At 43.3% G+C, this 13,758-nt stretch overlaps 1 protein-coding gene across 2 annotated transcripts in view; it reads left to right on the top strand.

The window, feature by feature from the left end:
* Positions 1 to 13,758, top strand: part of cfap73 (cilia and flagella associated protein 73) — a 35,449-nt gene extending 21,691 nt beyond the window's left edge. The window contains exons 4-7 of one of the 2 annotated variants that reach the window (XM_078552871.1): positions 2,855 to 3,055; positions 9,370 to 9,591; positions 10,027 to 10,182; positions 13,280 to 13,758. In XM_078552871.1, coding sequence (XP_078408997.1) covers positions 2,855 to 3,055; positions 9,370 to 9,591; positions 10,027 to 10,182; positions 13,280 to 13,372 — 672 coding nt within the window. In that variant the 3' untranslated portion in view covers positions 13,373 to 13,758. The remainder of the gene's footprint in view (positions 1 to 2,854; positions 3,056 to 9,369; positions 9,592 to 10,026; positions 10,183 to 13,279) is intronic. The other variant, XM_078552872.1, reaches the window with a different exon arrangement.

The raw sequence follows: 13,758 nt of genomic DNA, 5'->3' as shown, positions 1-13,758 counted from the left end.
AAGACCAACATATGCTGCAGTGAGAACCCTTCTTCTCCTCAACCACTAAGGCTGGTGTAAGCATTGTCAGTAACCATTTGCCCACCCAGCGTGTGACAGATGCCCTATGCAGTAATGACAGCAAGACACGGTGGGGGGTGACAAAGGCTAAGGCTGCCTTCTGGGTCAGATGGCCAAGACAGACAGGGTACTCACCCTTCCAGAGCGCAGCAAATCATTGAATCGTTTCCTGCACTGTGTGCCAGTGCGCCGCATATCATCATGGGCACTGACAGCGTCACCCACCTCCTCCCACGCCCAACTGGTGACATGGGGGGCCCTCCTCCTCCCATCCTCCGGATACAGAAGGTGTCGACGGATGCCCACCTCTTGCAGGAGGACAGCAAGGCAAGCATCGGAAAATCGGGGGGGCACAGTGGCCCCCCGCTGGCCTCTCCTGCAGCCTGCCCCCCTCCTCCTGCTCATGCTGCTCTCCACTCGGACCTCCCTCCCTCTCTCCCCGAGTGGCCATGGCGCACTGCCTCAAGCAGGCTGCCTGGCCACTCTTTATACAGGCTGCTGGCTCCACATTGGAACTGGCAGTCTGAGGCCACCCGCCCCCGCAACTATTTTCCCGTTCTCCACGGGAGCCGCTTACCCGCGGGGTGGGCCTTAATTGGCCCGCCCGCGGAAAATGGCGGCGTGGCCCGTTTCTCCAGCAGCAATCGGCCGCCCACACAACGAATGTAAAACTCTGCCCCTGGAAACCAAAAATATTATGAAGAAAAGTATCGATTTCAAAAGGGAAAGTCATGTTTACTCATCCTTACTGAATTCTTTGAAGATGTAACAGAAGAAGAAAATAAAGGTAATGTAATATACTTGGATTTTCAAAAAGCCTTCCAAAAGGTGCCACACAGTAGACTCATGAGTATAGTCAGATCATATGGAGTCCAGGACAAGTAGCAGAATGGATAGTAAGCTGTCTGCAAAACTGGAAACAGGGAGCAGAGGTTAGAGTGCTTAACAGATTGGTGGAAGGTAGAATGTATGGTGTTACACATGGATCGATAAATGGGGCAATTTTTGTTCAATATTTACACAAATGATTTAGACTGAGATACAATTTTCAAAACATGCAGATGACTCCAAATTTCAGGATATAGACGATGACAAAATACAAAAAGACATTGATAAATTAACCGAATGGGTGTGTAATTAGAAAATAAATTTCACTAAAGATATGTGAGGTGGTGCATTTTGGAAGGGGAAAAGGGAGGCAACATGCTCCATGGAAATTAAAGAGACCCAGGGATACAGACAAACAACAAGTAGCAACACAAGTTAACAAGGCCATAAAAATTTCAAACTATGCTGGAAGGTAAAAAAAGTGGTGTTCCACATGAATCAATACTGAAATGACTTTATTTCAACATTTACAAAAATGATTTGGACTTGGAAATAGGAAATTCAATTTCAAAATAAGCAGAGCAACTGATTTGAAAAGCAGAGAAGTTATATATAAACTTGACTGAACCACGTTTTGAATACTGTATACAGTTTTTGTCTACATATTACAAAGAGCATATACAAGCACTGGAGAAGGTGCAAACGATAATCACAAGGACAATACCAGACCAAGAGGCTATAACCATCAGGAAGGACTGAACAGGCCACGGCTTTTTTCTCTAAAGAAGTGAAGGTTGAGGGATGACCTAATAGTTGTCTTTAAATTTATGAAGAGGATTGATAGAGGATTTGTTTCCACTTGTGGGAGAATCCAAAACTAGTAGTCACGAATATAAAATCGTCACTAATGTATCCACTAAGAAATTCAGGAGAAACTTCTCTACTCGGAGAGTAGTTAAAATGTGGAACTTGCTATCATATGGAGCAGTTGAGGTGAATAGCACAGATAGGGAAAGCTCAATAAGCTTGAGGGAGAAGGGAATAAAAGATTCTGCTGATAGGGTTAGATGAAACAGGGTGAGAGAAGGTTGATTTAGAGCATAAACAAAGGCATAGACCAATTGGGCTGTTTCTGTGCTATGGATTCTGTATAATTTTATGTACTAAAAGAAAAGTAAAACTAAAGTAGAACTATTCAGTAGTGGCCTCCATTCCTCTGCAGCTTTAGGCTTTTGGCCTTCTGAGTGCTATCGAGTCCATCCTTAGTCTCACTGCTCTAAGATTAGTTAAAGAAAGAGAGCACTGTTATTTTAAGGTGCCAGCAACAGGCACCTTTCTCTTTTAAGGAGTGTGGAGTCTGTTACTATGGTTATTTCTGAGTGGATCAGAAGGTTCACCATGTACTCTCCTGTTGTTTCCAGCATCACTTCCAGTTTTGGACAAGTGAACGGATCGAGACACGACTTCTGATTCCTGATCTCCCTTTTTACATTTTTATTTTGGGGCCTACAAGGCCATACAGGGTTTCCAGAGGTCAGTGCCAAAAGTTTTGAGTTGATTGATTTCAAAGACCATGCAATACATGCCTTTGATCAGGCACAAGTGAAACATTTCTGAGTCAAGGGTCTGTGTACATTTATAAACCTGGTGATCTCAAGTTGGATGTATCAACTTTCATTTTGGAAGGGATGTGTTGCTCCGATAAAACAGTAGCTGGGAACGTGCAGTTGGCTCCATCAAAGGGATGGGGAAGTGGTATTATTTGCTCATCTTAAGTGAAGGAATAATTTAGGGTAAAAGACTCAGACAAGGGCCTCCCTTAATCCTGGACTATTCATTAGGCCTAAATTAGAGATGTAATTTAAAGGGTTTACAGGAGAAGATGACCTACTCAAAATCACTTTTTTAAAATGTAGCAGTAATTTACGCAGTAATGTCTGTTTATGTCTCTCTTCTCCCTCCTAAGGAAAATGATGCCAAGCAAAACAGAGTAAACAACAAAATAATTACTGAAACTGAACTAGTAAGACAAAAAGAGAAGGATGTTGTTCGATTTGAAGCAGAATTGAAAGTTCTTATCGATATGAGGGAGCAACTGAAAAAGAAAGTGGAATCATATTCCATCTATCCAAAATTCTTGGAGAAAGTAATCAAAATATCAAAGGAGGTAACTGTGAAAAGAGTGTATTGCTTAAACTTTATTTACATAAATGCATGTATGGTACAGGTAGACTCTTTTGGCAGGGAACTTAACATACATAGCAATAGCGTGCACTTTTTTAGCACATCTAATGAATTAAATGCTTCAGAGAGGAAAAAGTAATCTGATACCAAGTAGTGCTGGGAATAGATAATGACTGAAGGCAGTGTTAAAGCAGTGGGTTTTGGGGAGGCTTCTGAAGTGATGGAGAGAGATAACAGAGAGACTATTCCTGATTATGGGGCTAAGCTGGTTTTCAGCCATAGATGGAACAGAAAAAGCGAGGGGTGCAAAAGAGGCCAGAGCCAGAAGATCAGTGAGTGCCTGATGGAATATTGGTCTAAAGGAGGTAGAGAGGAGCAAGGTCTTGAAGAGACTAAGAGATGATGGAAAGGATTTTTTTATGCATTCAAGGGATGTGGGCTTCGCTGGCTGGGCCAGCATTTATTGCCCATCCCTAGTTGCCCTTGAGAAGGTGGTGGTGAGCTGTCTTCTTGAACTGCTGCGGTCCATGTGGTGTAGGTACACCTATCAGTTAGGGAGGGAGTTCCAGAATTTTGACCCAGCGACAGTGAAGGAACGGCGATATATTTCCGAGTCAGGATGGTGAGTGACTTGGAGGGGAACTTCCAGGCGGAGGTGTTCCCATCTACCTGCTGCCCTTGTCCTTCTGGATGGTAGTGGTCGTGGGTTTGGAAGGTGCTGTCTAAGGAGCCTTGGTGAATTCCTGCAATGCACCTTGTACACACTGCTGCTACTGTGCGTTGGTGGAGGAGGAAGTGAATGTTTGTGGATGCGGTGCCAATCAAGCGGACTGCTTTGTCTTGGACGGCGTCAGGTTTCTTGAGTGTTGTGGGAGCTGGACTCATCCAGGCAAGTGGGGAGTATTGCATCACACTCTTGACCTGTGCCTTTTAGATAGTGGACAGGCTTTGGGGAGTCCGGAGGTTAGTTACTCGTCGCAGGATTCCTAGACTCTGACCTGCAGTTGTTGCCACAATATTTATATGGCTAGTCCAGTTCAGTTTCTGGTCAATGGTAACCCCCAGGATGTTGATAGTGCGGGATTCAGCGATGGTAATGCCATTGAATGTCATGGGGCTATGGTTAGATTCTCTCTTGTTCGAGATGGTCATTGCCTGACACTTGTGTGGTGTGAATGTTACCTGCCACTTGTCAGCCCAAGTCTGGATATTGTCCAGGCCTTGCTGCATTTGGACATGGACTGCTTCAGTATCTGAGAAGTCAAGAATAGTGCTGAATATTGTGTGATCATCAGCGAACATCCCCACTTCCGACCTTATGATGGAAGGAGGGCCATTGATGAAGCAGCTGAAGATGGTTGGGCTGAGGACACTACCCTGAGGAACTCCTGCAGTGATGTCCTGGAGCTGAGGTGACTGACCTCCAACAACCACAACCATCTTCTTTTGTGGTAGGTATGACTCCAACCAGCAGAGAGATTTCCCCCGATTTCCATTGACTCCAGTTTTGCAAGGGCTCCTTGGTTAAATGCGGCCTTGATGTCAAGGGCAGTCACTCTCACCTCACCTTGGGAGTTCAGCTCTTTGTCCATGTTTGAACAAAGGATGTAATGAGGTCAGGAGCTGAGTGGCCCTGGAGGAACCCAAACTGGGTGTCAGTGAGCAGGTTATTGCTAAGGAAATGCCACTTGATAGCACTGTTGATGACCCCTTCCATTACTTTATTGATGATCGAGAGTAGACTGATGGGGTGATAATTGGCTGGGTTGGATTTGTCCTGCTTTTCGTGTACAGAACATACCTTGGTCGTTTTCCACATAGCTGGATAGATGCCAGTGTTGTAGCTGTACTGGAATAGCTTGGCTAGGGGCACGGCAAGTTCTGTACTACAAGTCTTCAGTACCATTGTCAGAATATTGACAGGGCCCATAGCCTTTGCACTATCCAGTGCTTTCAGCCATTTCTTGATATCTCATGGAGTGAATTGAATCGGCTGAAGACTGGCACCTGTGATGCTGGGGACCTCCGGAGGAGGCCGAGATGGATCATCCACTCAGCACTTCTGGCTGTAGCTAACGCTTCAGCCTTATCTTTTGCACTGATGTGCGGGGCTCCCCCATCATTGAAGATGGGGATATTTGTGGAGCCTCCTCCTCCAGTGAGTTGTTTAATTGTCCACCATCATTTACTACTGGATGTGGCAGGATTGCAGAGCTTAGATCTGATCCGTTGGTTGTGGGATCGCTCAGCTCTGTCTATCAATTGCTGCTTATGCTGTTTGGCACGCAAGGTCCTGTGTTATACTTTCACCAGGTTGACATCTCATTTCTAGGTATGCCTGGTGCTGCTCCTGGCATGCCCACCTGCACTCTTCATTGAACCAGGGTTGATCCCCTGGCTTGATGGTAATGGTAGAGTGTGAGATAGCCAGGCCACGAGGTTACAGATTGTATTTGAGTACAATTCTGCTGCTGCTAATGGCGTACAGCGCCTCATGGATACCTAGTCTTGAGTTGCTAGATCTGTTCGAAATTTATACCATTTAGCACGTTGGTAGTGCCACACAACACAATGGAGGGCATCCTCAATGTGAAGAAAGATAGAAACTAGGAACAGGAGTAGGCCATTTGGCCCTTCGATCCTGCTCTGCCATTCAATATGATCATGGCTGATCTTCTATCTCAACGCCAAATTCCTGCTTTTTCTCCATACCCCCTGATGCCTCTAATATCTAAAAATTTCTTTCTTGAATATACTCAGTGACCCGGCCTCCACATCCTTCTGTGGTACCGAATTCCACAGGCCGACCACCCTCTGAGTGAAGAACTATTTCCTCAGCTTGCCCCGTATCCTGAGACTGTGGCCCCTGGTTCTAGACTCCCCAACCAGGGTAAACATCCTCCCGGCACCCAGTCTGTCTAGCCCTGTTAGAATTTTATACGTTTCAATCAGATCCCCTCTCATTCTTCTAAACTCTAGTGAATACAGGCCCAGCCGAACCAATCTCTCCTCATATGACAGTCCTGCCATCCCCAGTATCAGCCAAGTGAACCTTCACTGCACTCTCTCTATGGCAAGCATATCCTTTCTTAGGAAGGGAGACCAAAACTGCAAGCAATACTCTGGGTGTGGTCTTGCCAAGGCCCTGTATAACTGCAGTGAGACATCCTACTTCTGAACTCAAATCCTCTTGCAATGAAGGCCAACATACCATTTGCCTTCTTAATTGCTTAGTGCACCTGCCCATTTACTTTCATTGACTGGTGTACAAGGCAACCCAAATCCGTTTGTACATCCACATTTCCCAATATATCACCATTTAAATAATACCCTGCCTTTCTGTTTTTCACACCGAAGTGTATAACTTCGCATTTATCCACGTTATACTGCATCTGCCATGTGTTTGCCCACACACACTTGTCTAAATTGCTCTGAAGCCTCCTTGCATCCTCCTCACAACCGTCAACCCCACCCAGTGAAGACCCATTTATTCCCACTCTCTGTTTCCAATCTGTCAACCAATTCTCAATCCGTGCCAGTATATTACCCTCAATCCCATGTGCTTTAATTTTGCCCACTAGCCTCTTACATGGGACCTTATCAAAAGCCTTCTTGAAGTCCAAATACACCACATCCCTATCTATTCTACTAGTTACATCCTCAAAAAAACTCCAGTAGATTAGATAAGCATGATTTCCCTTTCATAAACGCATGCTGACTTTGTCTAATCCCGTTAATGCTTTCCAAGTGTTCTGTTACCACGTCTTTTATAATAGACTCTAGCGTTTTCCCCACTACTGATGTTAGGCTAACTGGTTTGTAATTTCTCTCTTCTGTTTTTTCTCTCCCTCCATTTTTAAATAGTGGGGTTACATTTTCCACCCTCTGTAGGAACTGCTCCAGAGTCTAAAGAATTTTGGAAGATGACCCCCAATGCATCCAATATTTCCAGGGCTACTTCCTTTAGCACTCTGGGATGTAGATTATCAGGCCCTGGGGATTTTTCAGCCTTTAATCCCATTAATTTCTCGAGCACCATTTTTAAAATAATATTGATATTCTTTAATTCCTCTCTCTCACGAGGCCCTTGGTTCCCTAACATTTCTGTGAAATTATTTGTGTCCTCTTTTGTGAAGACAAAACCAAAATATATGTTCAATTATTCTGCCATTTCTTTGTTCCCCATTTTAATTCCTTCTGTTTCTGACTGTAAGGGACCTACATCTGTCTGCACTAATCTTTTTCTCGTCACATATTTATAGAAGCTTTTACAATCAGTTTTTATGTTCCTTGCAAGTTTACTTTCATACTCCATTTTCCCCTTCTTGATCTTTTTGTCCACTTTTGCTGAATTCTAAACTGCTCCCAATCCTCAGGCTTGCTGCTTTTTCTGGCAATTTTATATGTCTCCTCTTTGGATCTAATACTATCCCTAATTTCTTTTGTAAGCCATGGTTGAGCCATCTTTCCTGTTTTATTTTTGCGCCAGTGGGACTTCATCTCCACAACAACTGTCACTCATACCGATACTGTCATGGACAGATGCACCTGCGGCAGGCAGATTGGTGAGGATGAGGTCAAATATGTTTTTACCTCTTGTTGTTTCCCTCGCAACGTGCTGCAGACTCAGTCTAGCTGCTATGTCCTTTATTACTCGGCCAGCTCAGTCAGTAGTGGTGCTACCGAGCCATTCTTGGTGATGGATATTGAAGTCTCCCACCCAGCGTACATTATGTGCCCTTGCCACCCTCAGTGCTTCCTCCAAGTGGTGTTCAACATGGAGGACACTGATTCATCAGTTGAGGGAGAGCGGTATGTGGTAATCAGAAGGAGGTTTCCTTGCCCATGTTTGACCTGATGCCATGAGACTTCATGGGGTCCTGAAGTCGATGTTGAGGACTCCCAGGGCAACTCTCTCCTGACTGTATACCACTGTGCCGCCACCTCTGCTGGGTCTATCCTGCCAGTGGGACAGGACATACCAGGGATGGTGATGGTGGTATCTGGGACATTATCTGTAAGATACGATTCTGTGAGGATGACTATGTCAGGCTGTTGCTTGACTAGTCTGTGAGACAGCTCTCCCAATTTTGGCACTAGCCCCCAGATGTTAGTAAGGAGGACTTTGCAGGGTCAACAGGGCTGAGTTTGTCGAAGGCGTTTCCAGTGCCTAGGTCGATGCAAAGTGGTCCATCCAGTTTCATTCTGGTTTCATTTCAAGGATATGGACTTAAAACCTTTGAAGGTTAACAAGAATGGGGTGATAAAGAAGTAGGACTTAGGGCTGAATTTTATGTGGGGGGTGTAAAAGTCAAAGGTGAGCCCAACTTCACTTGGCCAGCTTGCCCCATTTAATGGCTGTAGGAGCTGTAACTGGCTCAAAACAGGCCTTCTGCTCTCACCAAAATGTTCCACCTCAGAGCTGCCAGCCAATCAAATGGCCGCAGTTCTCTTGTCCCAGCTGCACCACTGAGTGCAGTGACCATTGCTGGGACTGCATGCAGACCTGAAGAGGCGACACTGATGAATCCCAAACTTTTAGGTAAGTTCAGGCTTTTGCTGGAGCCAGACTCACAGGCCACGGGCAAAGTGGGTGGGGGCTAGGATCAGCAGTTCAGGGAGGGAGGGCGGAATACTTTGGGGCAGACCTCTGATGGGCACAGGGAGTATGAACCTCACTCCAGCCTGGTCACAAGGCTGCTGGGTTTTGCCTGGTGGTCTGGACACTTGGCATCAGCCTTCTTTGCTGTGGAACAAATCCCACGATGATGGGAGGAGGCCTTAAGAAGCCATTAATTGGCCATTTAAGGGCCACAATTGTCCCACAGGTGGGCAGGCTGCCTGATGCTACCCTACTGTGTGTAAAAAAAAACCAGCATGGCCATGGCACTCAATTTTACTCCCCAACCACCCCACCCACCCTGCCTGCCATCCCGCTCCTGGTGGGGGTGAGGGGATGTAAAACTCAGCCCTAGCCCTCAGTAAGGGAGAGGAGGCAAGCAGCAAGGTTTTGTATGTGTTGCATTCTGTGAAGGGTGGCACTTGGAAGACCAACAAAAAGAGCATGGAGTAATCAAATCTGAATATTGCAAAAGTATATGTAGCATTTCAGCCTGAATGATGGGAGGGCAAAGATAAGTGATATTACAGAGATAGAAATAAGGAGTCTTGGTGTTAAGTAGTTATTAAAGGCCCCTTTGTAAGATTGATGCAAGTTTCATTAAATGCCAGATTTATTTTTTTCATAACTATTTGTAATTGAACAAACTTTCTGATTTTCTGTGTGCCTTTTTTGAGTTTCAGGATATCAGAATGGTGAACACACGTTTTGAGACTTTGTTTGGTATACATGATCTTCTAATTACAAAGTACCAGGAAGATCAAGAAGCCATGAAGACAATTAAATCCAATCATAATCAATTTATGATGGAAAAGAACAATGATATAATGATGTACCATAATAGTCTAGCTGTACTAAAAACTCGATTGGACGAAGCCAAAGCTAAAACTATAAAAGGGGTAGGTATTTTTTAGCAATTAAGTCAACAAGAGCCAATTCCCTAGATCTCAGCCTTTTGCATGGAATGCAATATTCCAAATGCTACTTAACTGGTTTAGACTCTGCAGGGCGCAGGAAGAATTCTTCAATCTGATTGGTTAGTGAGACACATGCTCCCATAGGTCCTGGATCTTCTGGAGGAGAGGCTGCACTATTTTGAATCTCTTTAATTAACATATGTAAAAGTCCACATTATATGTGAGCAAGTTTAAGAGTAATGAATGGTGAGCAATGTTTATTTGCAGCTAACTGCATAATCTGGGTCAATGTTATTTCAGAAGTATTTTTCCAGAATAAAATTTCAAATGACCAAGAACTCGCTTTTCTTGAAGATCATAAATAACTTACACAGTGATTTAAAAATACTGTAATTGTACCTTTATCTAATTTTGCAGGAATCCCTTTGGATACATATTCAAAACACCGCAGCCAAAAGGACCCTTATCTTGGGTATGACAAAGGTGGCAATTTTTAACCTTTACATGCATGTAAGAAAAGCAGGTATACAACCTGGCGCTGTATCAGAGGACACAGTAATACAGCTTCAGGCAGTAAGTTGTGCTAGTTATATATAGATCATATCTATTCCGATTCTATTTCAGACTTTTTTCCTGTATTTTTGCAGAGGGGATGGGACTGTTCGATCGTGTTTTCTTCCCAGTTTTCTCCTCTCTGAAATGCTAACTTCTGCTTTGGTATAGTTACACCCTTAATGACAATCTTCTGGTACCTTGCTTGAATCAGTGAGCATTCTTCATGTACGAGTCTGGTGAGTATCAGCGGGCTATATTTTCCTTCACGGGCATCACAGCTGAATCCAATAATACCATCATCAAATAGTCACTTACTAGCAGTGGTCAAGAATGGAAAGATTGGATGATTTCCTCTCTCTCACTGAAGCCAATTCTGAAACACCTACTGTTGAATCTGTTCAGGACGGGATCAAACCTAGGACTTTCATTTCTGAACTATTTTATCAACTGATCCATTGTTGGAACTGGTGATTGTTGAGTTTTTTTTCCATGGAGGAGTATAGACTATACTGGTAACATAAATTTGCAGCATATACATGGATTGGCGGACTAGCAGGCTGCAGCAATCAAAAGTATACTGACTTGCACTGGTGGTTTCCTTCAAGGCGAGTTTGCCTGGGTCATTTGGGCAGCTGTCCAAACTAAGAACTGGAGAGAAGTAACGAGAAAATGAAAAAACGTGCTGTCTTTAAATGCTTTCAAAAATCTTTTATTGAGGCTATGATTCCTCAGACTGAGACAACTTTTTGTTATGTGGTGTTTCAAGGGATATGGAACAAGGGTGGGTAAATGGAGTTAAAGTATGGTGGAGTAGACTTAAGAAGCTTAATGACCCACTTTTGTTCCATTGATTCTTTTCTCTTCCTCTTCCTCTTTTTTGGGTCATCCTATGCCATGAACCATTTGCAAATTGGAGGGGAAGTTTTCATTCAGAACTGCATGAACACTGCTTTGAAACCAGCTTCCAGAGAACAATCCTGGAGTATTCTGGAACAACCCTTAGGATTTTATTCCTTCCCTTCCTGAGGAAAGGAGATAGGGTAAATGAGTGCCAGTGACACTTAAGGCAGGATTTTCCTCTGGGCTTTAGGACCTCAAAATTGGGACCAAATGGGGGTGCTACCGAGCCCACACTTACTGGGAGCCAGACCAGGAGAGCTGTTTTCCCAGAGACTGCTTCCCACTTGGCGGCCTCCTGATGCTAATGGTCCAATCAGAGGTTTAATAGCTCTAGAGCTTTGGCAGTTCCATCAGGAAAGGTGGGCATTGCTGAGGTAGGCAGATGACCTCAGGGACACCTCAAAATGGAGGCACCTTCAGGTGAGTAAAAATAATTATTTTAGAGGGGAGAAGACTGTAGGCCCCTCAGATCGGAATGGTAACCCTTCTGGATAGCTAGTTGGGGCTGCAGACAGGCTACCTCCGCAGCCCCTCTTCTCAGGAGAACCCTTGTGGAAATTAAATCCCTGTAGCTGTAAATATGCAAATTTTAAAAATGAATTTATGTTTTGGGATTATAAAGTTTAAAAATAAAATCATTCACAGATTGTAAGATTAAAATCTGTTCTAGAATGAAAGTAAATGTATTTTTCTTGAGCAGAAAATATACTATTTATCTTATCAAACAATAAAGGAATGTGTATCCATTTATCTCAATATTGGAATCAATAGCCAGCTACATAATTGCCTGTTGGCTGGCTCCACAATCACCAGGCTAACAAACCACAGATAGTATCACAGCTAACACACTCTTATAATGTCACTTAGGTCAGGTTTGCTCAGAATAAAATAATATAGCTCTATCACAAACAATGTGCAGCTAACACACTCTTGTAATGTCGCTTAGGTCAGATTTGCTAGGAATAAAATAATATAGCTCTATCACAAACAATGTGCAGAATCAAAGTACTCATTTTTAAATTCCTACCTTTACAGAAAAAAAGTAATGTGCTCCCACATTTTTTTGAAGTATTGATTTAGCTCTCTCCATTTCCATTTTCACTCCTTTCTCCCCTTAAGGTGCTGGCCACCAGTGGTACTTAGTTGACATCGGGCATCCTCTGGTATCTTGTTTGTGTTCATTCTTTGTATATTAGTTGTGACAGTGAATGTCAACAGGTTAAGGAACAGCAGATAGCACTAACCACATCAGGCCCTGTCCTCGCAAACTTACTGACGGCATAGCGACCAAGATTAGGACCCTGTCTTTTTTTTCCCTCCATTTCTAGCCCAGGGGCATTGGTGCTAATTCACAGTCACTTCCGCTTGGATGGAAACAGCTAATTTAGCACAGATCAGGGATTGTAGAGATCAGCATAGTGAATGTATGCATTGTGAGGTTCAGGAATAGATCTGGCAGGCTTTTAATTAGCGACCACAAGGAGTTGACAAATTGGTTAAATTCTGGGCAGGGGTGTCTAACATTTTGGAACAGTAAGGCTGGATCCATAAGTTACGACCAGTGAGTAAACCCCACTATGCTAAGGATTCCTGTCAACCATAAGGTGAAAAATCTAGCTCTTGCACAGAATCACATAGATTCTTCACTTAACCTTCTCTTCCTGGACCACTCTACTATTTCTCTGCTCTCTCCTGCTGTTTCAATTGCACTGGCTGCCCCATTTTTAATTGTCCTATTTCAGCCTTTTTAAATTTCCTACATATGAGTTGCTTACCGATTGGTCCATTTTGAACAATGAAATAGCATTTTTCAACCAATCAGAGGAAACTTTATCTCCCAAAATAACAAGGTCGAGTTGATTTTCATTTTCCACAATGCAAAATAGTCTATTTGGTCAGCAGTTCTGAATAACAGCTGTATGTTTGCACAATTAATAGTCAGCCAGGATTCTCACTCATCATTATCCAGTGTGCTATGCTAGATATGCATATTTGTCAGGAATGTGTGGGTGTGGATATGAGCCGAGGAAAATACAGTAACACATTAATGACCTAATACTAATGTATAGACATTACAGGTGAATAGACAAGATATATAAGTTTGATTATATGTGGATTTGACCAGTTGTGTCATTTTACCCACATTTTAAATGGTCCATTAAGATAATTTTAAAATGACTGAAAGACACTGATTATTTTTGGAATTCTCTTGCAGATTCAACATTACATCCTGGAATTGAGTGATATTGTACATGACGTGAAGAAATATTTAGCGTTTGGCTCATCTTCAATGGCACTAACATTATAATGGTGCAGCTTAGTATAGAAATACTTCAAAATTAATGAAAGTTTTACACTTGTTCTATGATAATAAATGTATGTTTGTGTATTTATATGGAATATAGGTAGAAGTCAAAATATCATGTTGAATGTACTTTGTGAAAGTTCACGTCTACAGAAGATCCACTACCTGTGTCAACCATGCAAAAAATTTTAGGACACCTCCTGAGCAGTTTCCAGAACAGAGAAAATACCATATTCAATGTATGTAGATGTGCTGGGTTTTCAACAGAAAATATTGGCCAGGAATTTCCCCTCGGCGATTTGGGGGCGGGGCCAGCTCGCTGAGGGGAAAATGACGCAGGATGACATCGGGAGGAATCCCCGACGTCATCCCAGTCCCTTTAAATTTTT

This window comes from Cetorhinus maximus, chromosome 12 (assembly GCF_964194155.1).
Source record: "Cetorhinus maximus chromosome 12, sCetMax3.hap1.1, whole genome shotgun sequence".
NCBI classification, from domain to species: Eukaryota; Metazoa; Chordata; class Chondrichthyes; order Lamniformes; family Cetorhinidae; genus Cetorhinus; species Cetorhinus maximus.
The sequence above is the reverse complement of the archived record's forward strand: the minus strand, read 5'-3'. Positions and strand labels throughout refer to the sequence as shown.